The sequence below is a fragment of the Leptidea sinapis genome, chromosome 39 (genome assembly GCF_905404315.1).
Source record: "Leptidea sinapis chromosome 39, ilLepSina1.1, whole genome shotgun sequence".
Classification (NCBI taxonomy): Eukaryota; Metazoa; Arthropoda; class Insecta; order Lepidoptera; family Pieridae; genus Leptidea; species Leptidea sinapis.
The window spans coordinates 8,056,641-8,074,313 of NC_066303.1; the positions used below are offsets into that span (position 1 = coordinate 8,056,641).

General features: G+C 35.1%; 1 protein-coding gene across 1 annotated transcript in view; it reads right to left on the reverse strand.

Moving 5' to 3' along the window:
• LOC126976066 (E3 ubiquitin-protein ligase RNF19A-like) overlaps positions 1-10,514 on the reverse strand; it is a 98,231-nt gene extending 87,717 nt beyond the window's left edge. Inside the window, exon 1 of the mRNA XM_050824230.1 lies at positions 9,862-10,514. Coding sequence (XP_050680187.1) covers positions 9,862-9,985 — 124 coding nt within the window. The 5' untranslated portion in view covers positions 9,986-10,514. The remainder of the gene's footprint in view (positions 1-9,861) is intronic.
• Positions 10,515-17,673: the final 7,159 nt, after the last annotated feature.

The window sequence follows — 17,673 nt, forward strand, 5'->3', positions numbered from 1 at the left end:
ACTTTGTTTTATAATTTATAGTGAATATAATGTTTCTTCATAAAATAATAGGCACAACGATAGCAAACTGATTTTGCCAAAATGTCAATTATTTGAAGCTCGGAAGGCACAGAATTTCGGAAAGCGTAAACATATTTTGATCATAAGTCGATCTTCAAGCACGACCCTTAAGGCGAAGGGTAAGCAGAAAACACGCATTTTAGACAAGTTTAGTGGTGAAAATACAGCATTTGGAGCTATGTACACTATTTTATCATATAATACATACCCAGGCTTAAGGCTTATTTGTAGGTTTCTAATGTTTGCTGTTGGTTATAGTTAACACTCCAGAGCTATTTTGAACTACCACTTTTCATTGCAGTTAAACAAGTTTTTTCTCGGCATGACGCATTTGTTTAGTACATTTCTCAGAAAAGGTATTTATATAGCTTGTACTTTTTTGTGTAGGCACATTTATTCAGATTAGTAATCAATAATGAGAATTGTTAGCATATAAACTGTTTGCGCCTGTTAAAAATTACGATTTCCACGCAAGGATTTTGAAAATGTTGGCTTTGTTACATAGATCGCGGGCCGGCAGCCGTGAACTCATATCGCTCAAGGTCGCTAGCATTTAGTGTCGCCTTAAATATTATTTTACCTACTACTCAAATTCCATAATATTTAACGTGATATTGCCTACCCGTTACTGGTTAACTTTAGTTGGTTTTCTAAGCAACTTGCTTCTACTAATAGAATGACTATAAACAGAGCTTCATGTAGTGACGTATTCAAATCGATATAATGATACCAGTATTTTAACAAAACAAGCATATAGATACCTACTCTCGCTAACACTCAGAATTTCAGGTTTGATCATGAATCTTTAGGAGGCTCCTTTGCACAGGATGCCGGCTAGATTATGGGTACCACAACGGCGCCTATTTCTTCCGTGAAGCAGTAATGGGTAATCATTATTGTTGCTCGATTATTGGTGCCGTAGCTAGTGAAATTACTGGGCAAATGATACTTAACATCTTATGTCTCGAGGTGACGAGCGCAAATGTATTACCGCTGAGATTTTTTGTGTTTTTCAATAATCCTGAGTGGCACTGCATTGTAATGGGCAGGGCGTATCAAATACCATCAACTGAACGCCCTGCTCGTCTCATCACTTAATTACATAAAACAATCCTGGGCGTCACTGTATTGTAATCGGTAGGGCGTATGATTTAGTGAAAGGCTTCCTTGTCACAATAATTTTGTCTCATAAAAACAAACGTCGTCAAGCTAATATAAAACTTATTTTTTCATTAATTGGCCACAAACTTTCTTAGCACAGAGCTCTTAATAACTCCTTTACAAACAGCACGCTGCCTATTATAAATTACATATCGCAAATCGCTTTTCAATTTCCTGTTTACAGTTTCATTTTTAATCTCGTGCGACGCAAGACGTCGGAGAAAGTGTCGAGTGGTCCACTTCTTCCACTCGTCTTCATATCTGGGTTACCTTAATATGTTTTAAATATTACTTACTGTATGTGCCCCGCGCAACCTTTTTTCTTGAACTAACTGTATAGATAATTTAAATAATATGATATGCGGCTTAAGACTGTACAAAGTTACTTTGAAATTGTTATATTTATATTGAAGTGTAACTTTTATTACATCGCCTCAATTTTTTCACAATCGCATGTCGCATTACAAGCGGCCGCAGAGTAGGGGCTGTCTAAGGCGCCCGATTTCAGATCTGCTTACCGAAAGTGAGCGTGCGTTAGTACCCCACGCCTAACACCACAAATCCTTGACTGATATCTATAGTGTGATAAAACGCGAACTTGATTTGTGCATTGGGCTGTGTTAGCTTTTAAGCTCAGCTGTCAAATGGCTAAAAAAAAACCTAAACCAATGATTATGCAAAGCTTACACTCAGCTAAGTTTTACTAACTAACGTCTGAGAAATGTCTGAGTACGCTGTATATATCTCAGTCTTAGGCTGCAAAAAGATGGTGTTTCATTTGCGGGATTAAATATAAATGTATTTAATACATTGTCACAGGGTATTCTCGAGTTGCCTTATCAAAAAGGGCTTCTGCAAAATGGAGGATTATTTTAAATAAAAACTATTTGGACAGGCTAATCAATGCTCGACCAGCCACCTATTCATCCACATTTTATACTAGAAATGTATAATTTAAGTAATTCTCTTTTAAAAATGGGTATGACGAGCATAGCATTTCCTTGAAATCTACTTGCAATGATGAAGAGTATTTGATATTATACTAAGCTATTTTTATAACATTATAATTTCTGAAGTACCTATACTATACTCTGATAGTAACTGTTATTTTGTGTCAAAAGACTCACTTGCATCTAGGGTTGCCAAACGTACTCTAAAATACAGTATTGTACTCTTTATCATGTAGGCGTACTCTATAACTTATATTATTACAAAAAGTACAAAAAATACCTTTTTTAAAATATTAAATAAATGATACTCTTTTTGGAAGTTCCTACTCTTCATATAAACCTCCTTCGCAATCAGATACTCTATTTCTTCTAATAAAAATTGGCAAACCTACCTGCATCGTGGTTTTATAAAATCACACAATTGCTTTTTAATTTCATTGAGAGTATAAAACCAATGGAAGGCTTCGTAGCACAGGATGCAAGAAGAGTAATACATCGTGTTGTGTAAAAGCGCTATTTGTCTTTCGGTTCAGGGCGCCTTAGCTACAGATATTACTGGGCTAATGGATTTAACATCTTATGTCTCAAGGTGACGAGGGGTATTGCGATACAGCTGCTCAGAATTTTGGGTTTTAAAAGAATCCTGAGCGGCACTGCATTGTATAGGCACGACATTCCAGGTGAAAGTCTTGCTCGTGTAGAGACTTATTCTCAAAAAAAACTGCAATGATTAAGTCTACAGTCGGAAAATGAAAATATACGTTTCTTTCTGCTCTCAGACATTTCTAGAACAATCTTCGGCGAATGTATTATATTTCACTCTACGTTAGCACATTTTCCCAACTGATTCCATTGTGTCTATATATTTTCTTATAGATATAGGATTCTTGCAGATCACTACACTGACTGAAGTATGAAGTGGTGGCAAATGGCAAAACGTTTACATATAACTTTAACATGAATACTTTAAGTGTCATGGATTGACCTTCACCTACATGCAGTAAGTGCAATATATAAGTTGAATCACTCAATAAATACAATGGCAAATTATTATGGTCGAATGAATGTTTCAAACTAAGCTGAATCACCTACCGTGAAATCAGTTATAAAACAAACTGAGTCGAGAGTATAATACGAGCAGACGATCCACCAAATATTAAGCGGTTTCTGATCTCATGATATGACTCTTCAGAACTGAAGCTTAGCCGCAGCTCAGCGAACTATGTCCTGTTCTGTGTTAACTGTTATGCAAAAGAGAGCCATCCGTGTTATATATCAGCTTGGTTATAGACAGTCTCTTCAAGAAATAAATATTATGACTGTTCATTGTCAGTATATTTATGAAAATTTTATATACGTTCACAAAAATCGTCACGAATCGTCGATTTTCGTTATTATACCACTAGAAATAAGGGATTGCTTGAAACTAATTCTAGTAGGCTTCATAAGATACATAATAGCTTTAAGGGTAAATGTTTACACTTTTATAATAAAGTCCCAGCCACTGCTCATTCATTATCTATAAATAAATTTGAATGTTTTATTAAAAAATGGCTCTGTCGTACATCCTACTACTCCACAGCTGAATATCCAAGTGATCCGACAGCCTGGGGCTAGATTATGATTTATAGCAATATCAATGACAGTACTATATAGTATACTCGTATCTTATATCTTTAAACGAGCAATTCTTGTATATATATATATATAATCTGAATCTCGGAAACGGCTCCAACGATTTTCATAAAATTAAGTATGCAGGGGATTTCGGGGGTGATAAATCGATCTAGCTAGGTTTCAATTTAAAAAAAATGGTTTTATCCATGTTTGAATGAGAAACAGCTACAATAACATTTGAATACAAAGGTAAATTTCGCCACTATATACAAGACTATTATAGCTCAGATGGGACATAGGGTGATCCGGAAAGCAGAAGACCCCGGTTCGAATCCAGGCCTCCTATTAGTTTTTTTTTTGTTCAAGTTTTGTACATTCTTAAAAATCCGAGCAAGGCTCGGTCGTCCGGATATTTGCATTAAAAAGAGCGCAATAAAGAATGCCGTGAGAGTTTCTTTCGCCGCTTCTTTTCTCTCACAGCGCCATGTTTCCAAAGCGGTAGTAGTATCTAGTATATTAGAAATGACATCAAAAAGAATTCTATAGGAATCAAATTGAGAAATAAATGCCTTTTAATGCCTTTTAACGCAGTATTATGAATAAGTAGTAAAATATTTGAGCCGCAACACACAATCTAACATACTTAACCGACACGGCTTAAAGCGTGGCCTATTGTATATTCAAGGTGACCTAAATACTGGTTACAGATCGTACCTGTTGTGCTAGGTTAGGGCTACCACGTGCGTCTGGGGTGAACTTTAACGGCTTTATTTCTATAAAAGTATCCGCTACTAAAATAGTTCACAAGGGTGATTTAAGGGGGTTGAATAAATAAATTGGACAGAGCAAACATTGCACGAAACGCTTCTCTCAAAACGACCATCATTTGGGCGTCCCGAGAGTTTATGCAAGTGGGCCACCAGCTTCCTCGCGGGGCACATCATACAGCAGGTCGTAGTCAATTGTTATGCTCGAACCCAAAACCCGTGAATGCTAGTGTTCCTCAAGACCTGTGTGCTATCTCCTACGCTGTTTCTTCCATATATCAGTGATATGTCGGACACATCGAACATGCATTGCCAATTGGATGACAGTAATGGACATGCCGTATAAACGGGCCATGCACATCTCTTGGGAAATGGTCGACCAGTGCCTGATAAAAGTTGTGTCTTCTATCGAGTCCTCTCTTGAGAAGGTCGCAGAATATCACCTTCCTTTCACAACACTTCTCTTAATGTCTCGCCTAGTATCGGAATACTGGGTCGCGAAATCATTTGCAAATTCAATCGCCTATTCCGCGGACATCTGGAAGGCAAAGCCAAATTGGCTTCGAAGATAAAGAAGCTGGGTGTCAAAAATAGAGCACGAAATAATTCGAGTCAGCCTGCATTCTAGCCCTCCACAAAGTGCATGCCCTGTCACACATATTGCTGTCATCGTGGTCTAGCACACCCCAGTATCAGCTTGAACCATTTGACCGCATGCAATGCAGAGCTGCTCGAATTGTCGAGGATCCAGGCTATGTGAACGGCTAAATCACTGCGTGGCATAGAGCCGTTGCTACATGGTCCTTTGTCGCTGTCAAGGGTCAACATATTTTGTTATTGGATTTGTTTCGCTTCCTCTTTAAGGTTTAATCCTAAATTTTAGAAACAATGAACATGATGAACGACTTGATCATTTGCTCTCCCCACCCACCTTGCCTGATTTTACCGACATCTTCCAGGACCTATCTAAATCACCAAAATATTACGTATATAATTCTTAAAAAACCGTAAAGACAAAAATAGAAGTGTTTCTTTTAAGTAAACAAAGTCCATAGCCAACTTAAGCTAAATTAATGACTAATAGCGATAATAAGTATAAATAAATAATGGTTAAAGTAATTATTTATAGACATTTATTATTCGTAGAGCAGATTAGTTTGTCAATGTGACCAACCAAAATACGCAGACATCGACGTTTTATCACGATAACGTCCCCTCCCTCGTCGCAAACAAATACCGGTCCACTATGATCATATTTGTCGATTAATTATGCAAAACCATCCGCCGCTAATATATACTTCCTGGTAAATAGCTTGATGAGTGTATTGAAGATATACCAACATAGTTATAATGTGAGATTAATGTTATCTTAGAATAATATAGGAACGCTTGTTCCCAGGTTTTCAGTTGACCAATACAGAGTACAAGTGCAAAATTAATAAAATTGAGTCTTAAAAGTATTGCGATAAGTTCGACAATACTTTAAGAAGTGCTTATTTGAATAGAATCAAAAACTACAAATAAGATGGCAAAAAAACACTACGTCGCGATCGTTGGATGTCACAGAAGGTATACAATGTCGGCCTTACAAACAACTTGGTATAAAGTTATAACTGATGATTAAGAAAGAAAATACAAAATGTTTACAATATCGTTGACCACACTGTCAATACAATGATAATTCTGAAGTTTTCCTAATGACGAGCTGCCTTGCAAATAAACGCGTGAAACGTTATACGTCCGAACAAACCATTCGTAAGCAAAATGTCTATTTGTAAACATTATACATATTCTTGGTTTATGCTTAGTTATAACTTTATGCCAATTTTATTTGTAAGGCCGTGTATGTATAAGCGGACGTTACCGTTTTGAATCGCGTACAATGCCGCGGTGAACAGTTATCTGAGTCTTGCGAGCTAATCATGGAAATGATGACGGCAGTCTAACGGGACTCTCCGCTGTTATCTACTCTGGTAGTACAACAGCTCACACAACCCAATTTGTCATGTCAGTGAATTTTCTAAGTTAAAACGTGTATCAAGCACATATTAAAGAAACAATTACCGAACAATGCGATTCTTAAATAAATTATAGAGTGTTTTGATGACGGTTCCGATGAAAATAGTTGACAAGTTTCTTCTGTCTGAATGAATAATTATATGTTTGTATGAATTTGTCAATCATATTTCATAAAATCAAGAATTATTTCGTAAAATATGATCCCTGTTGTTTGTGTAAATAATTATGGGTCCCAAAGCGAAATAAAAACTATCCTATCTCACAAGTTGGACTAAACTGCACTCCATGAAGTAATTCCCATTAAATCCGTTCATTAGGGATTCACTGGAAACAAACAACAGGACACTGGATTTATACTTAATAAGATTTTAAGTCGGTGGGACTTGGTGAAGACTGTAGATACAGCTGTTGAAATTAAGCGATAAATATTTGCGTATTTACGGCAATAAAACTCCAGATACGAGCTGTCTATCCTAATACCTTTCTCGCCTAATTTCGTATTCAAGAAAGCAAGCGTGTTAAAACGTAATCCACTGGCAAGTATATTATTATTTTTTCTGCGTACTAACACAGTAGAAAGATAACAATTACATCAACAGTCTTATATATCATGTAGTAGTAAAGGTAATAAAATGGAAACAATAAAGGCGTAATTACCACAGGATATGCGCGATTATTCCCTCGAAGGCCCCGAACACTTCCGAATCCGTCACGGCGGTACCCTACTATCGTTTCTAATGTTAATACAGGGTCAGGTTCGAATCGTGAAAGGGATTTAAGATAAATCTTGTTTTAAATCATCAGCATAATTCAATATCATTCTAATGGTCGGTAGCGGGCGATCTTCTGGTATATAAACACATAGATGGGTGGCGGAGAAGTCCTGGCCGTTACGCTGGATGTAGTGAAGACCTTCGATCGTGTATGGCACAAGGCGCTCCTCTGGAAGCTTTTATCATTTGGACTTCCCAGGAGTTTATGTAAGTGGTCCAAAAGCGTCCTCACTGGGTGCAGCATACAGGTCGTTGTCAACAGCTCTTTATTGCTCGAACCCGAAGCCCAAGGTTGTGTAGGTACTATCTCCTATACTGTATCTTATGTAAATCAATGATACGTTGGATGCCTCCAATATGCATTGCTATGCGAATAGCATCTATCATATTATATCATCATATCAATATTCTTATATGGATTATGTATATACTATATTTAAATAGTGTTTTTCTTTTGGGATAACTTAAACGGCTTTACCGATTGATTCCAAAAACTAATCAGTTCTTAATGTCAAAAAAGCACGTCGATCGCCACCAAGTCGGCCAAAATCGGTTGACCCGTTCGTGAGTTATCGTTGACGAAAGAAAACCGAAAGAAGTTTGAAAACATATGTTTAATGTGTGTGTGTGTGTGTGTGTGTGTGTGTATGTGTTGCCATTTGAAAGTGCTTGACCAAAACTGAGATATTTTTATACAATTTGGACTGGTAAACATTGAGAAATATCAAATAACAATGAAAAAAAATCAAAATTTGGTTTTTTCGGAATAGTTGTTAAACAGCTTTACCGATCGACTGAAAACAGTGTGAAAATCCGTTTATTCATTCAAAAATAATTGCGGTTTTTTTAACCTAGAGAAGAGTTCAAAATAACACTAATTATATCTAATTTATCTAGTCTTTATTTATTGAATTATTGAAGATATTAAGAAATGTAGAAGAATGCAGCAACTTTATTATATATATATTATTTTATATTATTATTATATTATTATGTCTTTTTGATTATCAAAGAGATTTTCTCTCTCAGTTGATTTTTGAAACAAAACAATTTTTTTTGATATCAATGATGGGTATAGACGCTGCAGTTCTGTATGGAGGCACTTCCATGAGTGTCATGCCGTGACATAAGTTTCATAACTTATGTTTTAGTCATACAGCATCTTGCCATTTTTATTTAGTTTTAATGGTATTTCATATTAATTTTGTTAAAAAATCATGATATTCCCCCCATGAAATTTGCTTTAATGTAAGGTGCAATAAGGAATTTCACATTTCTACTCTTTGCACAATTCTTGCTGAACAACCTGGGTACTATCACTTTGCAAATAAAGTTAAATTTTGATAAAATTCAGTGTCACACATATTATCTTTGCAAATGTAAACTCAGTAAGAGTAGTAATTGCTACAGACACACTTGAAAATGGGCCTGCATATTTAAGCCCTCTTATCTCTGCCTGGGCGTAATTTTTTGAGTGAAACTTGTTATAGGTATATTGAAGTTACTTGATATCACAAATACATAAAACATTACAACTTTTCCTACGAAGAAAATCCACATCAGACACTTAATAAAAAAAAATAGAGAGCTCTTTGAAAGAAGTTGCTAGGGTTGAGCAAGAGTGCGCCATGTTTGCTTAACCTCTCCAAATCGGCAATAAGGCACTAGATTTTTCAGATACACCAAAACCGAGTGTGCAGTACAGTACCCTACTTCGTCACCAAGTTCTGCCCCTTATTTTGTTTATAAGAAGGTTAATTTTGCATGGTCTAATAGCTTGTTTCAATAACTTTCTGATACATTCATTCAAATCATCTTAATTATAAGCAATCTATTGAATAGACATAAAATAATACACCTGAGGCATACCATGTGATCAGAGTTTCCCGGAACAGAAAGGTTAATCTGGCACTGCCTGTATAGTAACACTACTACTTGTGAAAACTAATTTGGTTAAAACCAAAAATATGACTTGTGAACTCCTAGGATGCACACATCAGAACCTCTTTCTATATTTTGTATTCCACTTATAAAAATGCAAGGATTATTGTCTACTATTTGATTTATTTGTTTAGTACTTCCTTATAATAAAACTCTTTTAATTTTTTTCCCAATTTGAGGCATTTTTTTTTGACCATACAAAATATTATGATTTCAGTATTTGATATCATCTCCAGTTTAAATAGTCATGAGATATTTGCTTCTAATATTAAATGAAAATAATTATGAAATTGTATGTCACTGATTTTTTAGTTTGGCTAAAACCACAATGGATGCAACCACCTGATGGAGCTTAAATCTAATTGGAATATAATACTCTTATTACATTAAAGAACTCTTGGCAAATGATACAGATAGATTTTCTTTTGTTTAGTCAAACACATCATTCTGTTTAGCACATAATATTTTAAAATATGACCATAATTGTATGTTTTTTTTTATTTCTCTGCTGCATACTTTATTTTAAGATTCTTCGAAATGTAAAATAAATTATGGATAAAATATAAAATCTACCTGAATGTGTAAGTCTCCTCCCAACTAAGGGGCTGTCCAGAAGAAGCCTGCGAAGGGACCATCTCCCGAAGACTCCACTACCCCAGCCGCATCCACCTCGACGCATTCCTTCGCGTTCCACCATCACGATAAAACTTTGCACATCACACACAAACAACTGTCTTGATTCTTACAACGTTGAAGTACTACAAGTCTTCCGAAGACTCGTATCGCGGCCCACTTTAAAGCAGTGTTGAAATAACCCACTCTCAGCGCAATAGAAAGTAGTTAGTAGATGGACTGACATATCATTCTAATAGCTGCACTTTTTCAGAAGTATCAGTGTGCATCGTGCTCATGAATATCCTATCTTACATTAATAACAACTAATGCAATATAAATATAGTGTACAACCAGATACCAAGTCCTGACCTAACTTATAAACGCAAAAATAACTGATAAGTGGAATGTCAAAACATGTGAATAAATATACAGTGTGATCTACACTTTATACCACAAACTATTCATTAAGTCACATTCAAGTCGCAAAGAAAGTACGAAAATTGTAAACTGAACTGATGTGAATTTTGATGTAACTTGTGAAATGTGTTTGCCCATACCGCCTGGAGCAAAGTTGTAAACTGGCAACCACGATTAGTGACAATGGCAATACTGCAAAGTCTGCAAGCCAAAGAATATATTTTGCTAAAACGACTACAAACGACAGATTATAACAAGCTATAATAAGCGCCGTTTGCGCCACTTGAAGTAACTAAAAAAGGGCGGGACATTTTAAATATTGTAGAAATATTAAACGTCATTTATTTGCAGCAATCCCGTCAAGATTGTACTGTTTAATGCGTATTGCCAGTGCTTCTATACCTGCCAACTTTGGCCGAAATTTCTCGAAAAGTCATATGCGACAATGCCCGTGCAGTACACTGATGCTTGTCGCATATTGATGGGATTGCCTAGATACTGCAGTGCCTCGGGTATGTTTGCTGAATCGAGGGTGCCTGATTTCTATGCTGTGATGAGAAAAAGAGTTGCTTTCTTCTGGGATAGACTCCGCAAATCTCAGAACCGCATACTCCAAACGGTGTGTGACGGGATGCCTAGCAATATTTTTTCATATTGGCTATCTGTGCATCAAAACAAAAATAGTAAATAAATGACGGTGCCTGTACCAAGACGCCTGGGAAGAGCTTTACTAACCTTTCCAGATAGTTTATAAGTTTTGTGTATATTTTACTTTTTATCTTTATATAATGTATTACAATATCATTGTACCTATTTTTTTCATAATGTGTTTACTGACTAACTTTGCCTTTAATCAAAAGTTATTATTATATAAACATAATATCCTCTCTATAACCACCACCAGGCACAGTTTACGTTTACTTCAAGGGGTTCTCGACGCCTGGGTGTCCTTGAAGGACGGGACCTGTACGTTCTCTGGCTGCACGTGGACTGTTGTGACCAACCGTAACTTTATGCATGCCTGCAATGGTCCCATAGTGATAATGCAGATACAAATCGGTTCCATGAGCACGTATAAATGGCTACAGATTCAGTGTTAGAGCAGATCCCCACCACTTCTACGGTGATATTTCTGGCGAATCAGTATCCACCATGCCTAATACCAACTGGTTATTGTGCTGATGCGAAGATCAGACCCGGACGATCATACATTTTTACCATCGGACATTCTGTTGATCGGTATCCATTCACCCTACTCACCGAAGCACTACCTGCTCTGGAGCACCGTCCCAATCACGTGCTTAACACAGACCGCTTAACCGATTTTAGGGTCGCCGAGAGTGATACATACGTCGGCAATTTGGGTTGAGATTATTTTTTGTAGCCTACACATGGAAGAGGCTTTATTTTATGCAGGATGATCGAAGTGCCACCTGTACGTTCTGACTTTGTTTTCTTTTCCAATTCTAATCTGAATAACTTAGGTTCTCCACCACCACCTTATTTTGCGGCATGACTCATACATTTCGGAACGAAATTCGTGCCGTGTATAAGGCACTTTTCACCTTAGTCAATCCTAAATTGAGTGCGCCCGATACCATTCCCTCGATAGTACTACGGATATGCAGTCCAAAATTGGCGACGGTCCTTATTCGTCTTTTTCGGCTCTCCTACACAAAAGGCGTAGCCCGAAAATGTAGTATAGAACGTGGCTTCTATCGCCAGCTCTTCTATCACTCATAAATGGGCGATAGCGGTTGAGTCGAAGGTACAGGTGAGTCTGCACAAAGTGGAAACCTTCGATCAAGTGTGGCATAAGGCGCATAGCGAAGCTGCCCTCCTATAGGCTTCCCGAAAAGTTTTCTGGGAACTGATCGAAGCATCAAGGTTAGTGTTGACAGTGCATGCTCTAAATTAAAACCCATAAATGCTGGTGTTTCACAAGGCTGCGTGCTATATACTCTACAATATTTGTTATACATATTAATATTCTAATGCTGCTGCAGCTGCATTCATTGCTATGCAGACGACAGCACAGGGTATGCTCACTTATTATTTATTAAAACTACAAAATGTATCGGGATATTCGCATTCAATGCGAAATATTTCTTAGATTGTTATATATACTTAGAACTAGCTGACCCGGCAAACGTTGTTTTACCATATAATTTTTTTTTGTGTTCGACGGTTTTTTCTTCGACGTATTTTACAAATACAACTACTATGAAAAAGTATTTTAGAGGGTTAATATGTATAGTATATATATGACACTCACAAAAATTTGAATTTCTATTGATAACAGAATTTTTAAAATCAAGAGAACATTCTCTGAGCGGCGGTGATGATTTAACACCAGGTGGCCCGTACGCTCTTCAGTCCTCCATTTCCATAAAAAAAGAATATCCTCTAAATTTTGTGATAATGATTTTAAATGAAAGAAAGTATTTTCTTTTTTCGTCAATTTTTCAAGGATTTTATATTATTCCAAGATTCGGGACGGAAGCAAATCCAACAAATTAAAAGTCATGAAAATCAGTCCAGCCGTTCTCTAGATATAAGTGTTCGCACAACTATATTGTGTAATGAATGTAACTTTGTACTAAGAATTTGATAAGTATTGATATCACCAATAGGTATTATAAACGCTATAGTTTGTAAGCTTATGGTGTTGTAGTTTCAATAAAATCCATTTAGTAGATTTCGTGTGAAAGAGCAACAAACATACATCCATACATCCAGACCTCCATGCATTCTTCCAAACTTTCGTATTTGTAATATTAGAAGATATTTCTTTTAAAGCCAGAAGGTAGGGCTTAGATTTTTACAGGTCCATACAGCCAGACATGCATACATTTTTAAATACTTTCGTATTTATAATATAAGTAGATACTTCTTTAGAAAGCCACAAGGTAGGACTGAGATTTTCACAGGGTTGTAAGATTAAGTTTAGTATGTATCGATGTCCCTTTATTATGTCTGACCTAAATAACCTGTCGTTCTTACTTTTTGCCTCATGTGGAAATAAATTAATTTACCGGCAATATAAGGTATCAACATGCCAAATTTTATTAAATTATGTGCATAAGTTGTTGTGTACCACGCTATATAAGTAAGCAGAGGTTTTTAACTGTCCCACGGGAACTCTTAAATTTTTCAGAATGAAAAGTATCTAAGATGTTAGTCAAAGTCAAAGTCAAAAACGTCTTTATTCACTGTAAAACTTTGTAAGTTATTTAGTGCAAGTCAGGATGAAATTCAAAAGTTACAATAGCATTCAAATGAGTATAACAATATTCATAAACAAAATTTAGAACATTAATTCCAACTATCTTTATCAGTCAAATAATCTTTCACATTATAAAAGGCCTTAGATGTTAATTTATTTTTTTGCGATACATTAAAAATTTTTAATAGGTAATATTTTAATATCATTTGGGAGTTTATTATAAAATTATAACACAATCCAGTTTCAACATCTGTCAGCTGCCTAATTTTTTTATCTCAAATACTGCAGAGCGAAGTCGATTACATAAGTTTTTTATGTGAGCAACCCATTGTAGCTAAAGTCTAATGTAATGCCTAGGAATGTTGTCGTTTCTACTACGTCAAGTTTGTCGTTATTATTTTTTATAGGTGTTGGTTGGTGCTTTATATTTGGAAGTTTAAACCTTATACATTTTGTTATCCTTTCGTTTAAAAGTAAGTTATTAACATTAAACCAATTTACTACTTCAGCAATGTCGTCGTCAACTTGACAGAATAGTTTTTCCTGGCGTTTTGTTTTAAATAACAAAGATGTATCATCAGTAAACAGTATAATATCATGTTTATTTTGAATCAGATATGGTAAATCACTGACGTAAACCAGGAACAAAAAAGGACCCAAGAATGAGCCCATTGATATCGCTTCTTTACAAGAATAACGTGACATCTCATCAAACGTGATTTTTATATTATTTGATATTCAAAACCGCGATGTCAAATTTCATTTTCTACAAAAACGCGGCATTTTTAAAGTGAATATTCGAGAAGTTGTTAGTGAAAGAGACGGCACGGCCGCGTCAAATGGTCTTATCACGTTGTCTCTTCCGGTGTGGCGCTTGATATCGACAACGCGACGCGTCAGTTCACAGTTGGTCCCGCACGCGCGACTAGTGAAGTGCTTTTCACAAAAAACGTGACATCACGAGTATACCACGTTTTTAGTGCAAAGGTATGTTTCTATCTGTTATTTATTTTAACTTTTATTATGTGATATAGTTATTTTACTCATTTTTGTTGTAAAACTCGTGTGCATTGAGAATGATATAATTTATATTGTCACATTATTGAGGAAAAAGTAATCAAATATGTCACAACTTTCCTTTGTGATATATTTGATTGTAAGGATGATGTTGATAAGTCATTTTAAAATACTATGGGTTATCTTATTTATTATCATTATTATTGAAAACCTTTTAGTTTATGCTTATATTATTGCAAATTGGTACATAATATGGTATATATAATTGCTAAAATAAAATAACTTTTACGAATTTGTTTTTCAGGTGGGATCGCGATCTAGGAGGTTAGTTGAATTAGCTACAGGTGTTAAAAACAATTTAAGTGTACAACCACTTGGTTGTACACTTAAATTATTACTTATCTGAGAGTTTGAATCACTTGATTCAAACTCTCAGATAGATATTTATACACAAGACGAAAATGAAAATGCTATCAGCTCGAACTTGCAAACATCAACAGAAGGTATTTTTTACTTGGATTGATATTAATTGTTCTAGTCATCTTCCTATAATTTCATTATTTCAATCCTCTTTGTAGACAAAGACGTCGCAGCAGATTCCAACCGATCTCGTAGTAATTCGACTAGTAGCAGCAGTTCCTCTAGTTCAAGCAGTTCTTCAAGTTCTAGCAGTTCTTCCAGCAGTGGTCCTTCAATATATCATAGTAACTTCTACACTTCAAAAATGTATTGCAATTTTAATGTTTTAGACAGCGACGACTCAGTAAAGGATCCTGATTATGTAATTCAACAAACAAGACATGCTGAATGTTCTTCTGATACTGACGTGGAACAAGATGAACCGACTGTAATAACATTTTGGATGATCAACATTTTTAACATCTAATATGGAATCAGAAGAACCACATTCATCTACAAACGAACCTGGTATGGTATACTACGATCTCGGAGTGACAGAGAACAGCGACTATTCTGCGATTGAAAACGTAAGTAACGAGAATGCTGCAATCCCAGTAGTCTATTATTCTAGTCCAAATAAAACTGGTAAAAAAAGAACATTAAATGAAGCAAACTGGAAAGTCAATGTAGCTATACGACTGAGAATTAGTGGGAAGCCTTATCAATATACCCAATCAAAAAAAACATACCAAGTCGTGAATTGAAACCTGCTTTTAAAGATATATGTAAATTTAAATGCAGCTCTAAATTTACAGAGGAGCAAAGACAGACCATTTTAAATGTTTACTGGAACTTAGGTGCAATAGAAAAACAATGGACGTTTATAGCTAATAGTGTAGACATAGTCATCCCAAAACAACGTTACGTTAAAGTTGATTCGGATGGAAATGTGGCATGTATTCGAAACAACAACAATGCTTTCTTTCTGACTATTTCTGGTGAAAAAACAAGAGTTTGTAAATTATTCTTCAAAAACAATTTGGGGATTAATAATCGACCGATTGAAACAGAAAAATAGCAACACTAATATTTCTTCCATGAATGATAACCGAGGTACTCATAAGCATTAAAAATGACATAAAATTGTTTATTGAATCTATACTAAAGATTGAGTCACACTACATCCGAGCTAACTCAAAACGAGACTATATTGATTGTAGCAAAGAAGAGAGATTATGTAGAAAAATGCAAAACTCAAAACGTCCCCTATGGAACCTACATTACGTTTTATCGTATTTTCAAACAAGATTTTAACATTTCGTTTTTCACTCCTAAAAAAGATCTATGCGATGTATGTGAAGCATATAAAAACAGCCCAAATGAAGAGAAAGAATCTAAGAAGCAAGATTAAGCCTTAAGAGAATTTTTGACTCTATGATTATGAAGAGTAGAGTAATGGCAATGTGCCTATTTTGAATTTCTAATAAGTACTATAACACTCAGTGCCATAATTGTGTTACAAGTCACTTATGACTATTATATAACTTTAAGCAGTTAACTTTTTGATTTTTTCTTTATATTTGAAGTAATTTTTTAGTTTATAATTTTAATAAAAGCGAGTACTTAGTACTCTATGTGATTGATTGTGATCTCATGTTGATTATTGTGCCTTAAACTAATTTCATGGTGTAATTAAACCATTGTTTTGGTAAATTTGTATTTTTTAAAATACAATCCCCCTTATTCATAAGTCTGTTGACTTAAAGCATTGCTAATTCTCACTCTGTCTTCTATTGGCCTAAGTCAGAATGAGAAATAACACTCTTTAGCAGCTGATTTAAGTTAGCGGACCATTATGAATAAAGGGGAATATCTTTATTTTAAAATTGTGTTTTATTTAACTTATTACACAGCCTTACACCTATATTTAACACCTTCAATGTGATATATCAATATGTTACAAGCATTTTGTGACATATTTTCATTAAAAACGTGACATGTGATTCTGTGTTTTTTAAACCAGTTTTTTTACCTATTTGATATTAAACTGGGTTTTTTTCTTATTTTTATAAAGATCATTAATAAATGCAACAATTTAATTGTTTTCCCACATCAAAATTATCAATATTTTAGAATTTATAAACACTTCACTGTTTGTAATTGCTCTCCTGTAAAGTTGTGGTTTAAGAAATACCACATTATTCTTGTAAAGAGGCGATATGATAGAGCCAGTTGATCTTTTTCCATTAATGTCTACTCTTTGAATCCTATTACACAAGTATGATTTTATTAAATCTAGAGAAACATCTCTATCCCCATAGTGGTAAATTTTTTTAAGTAAGGTTTCATGATGGACGTAGTCGAATGCCTTGGATAAATCACAAAACACTCCGAACGCATCACATGAATCCTCCCAAGCATCCAAAATATTTCTTATTAACTCGATACTAGCATCTGTGGTTGAAAGACCTCATGGTCTTAATGGTTACGTTAAACGGTTAATCTTATGGTTTTACTCAAGTTCATATTGTTTATTATGCATGAGGATATTATTGAAAAAATGGTTAATTAATTGCATTAACATAATTTTTTCGAAAATCTTGCTAAAGGTTGGTAGTACTGACATGGGTCTAAAATTGGTGGGGTCAGCTTTGTCTCCCGACTTAAATAGAGGAGTAATCTTGCTCTGTTTTATTAGGTTTGGAAGTATA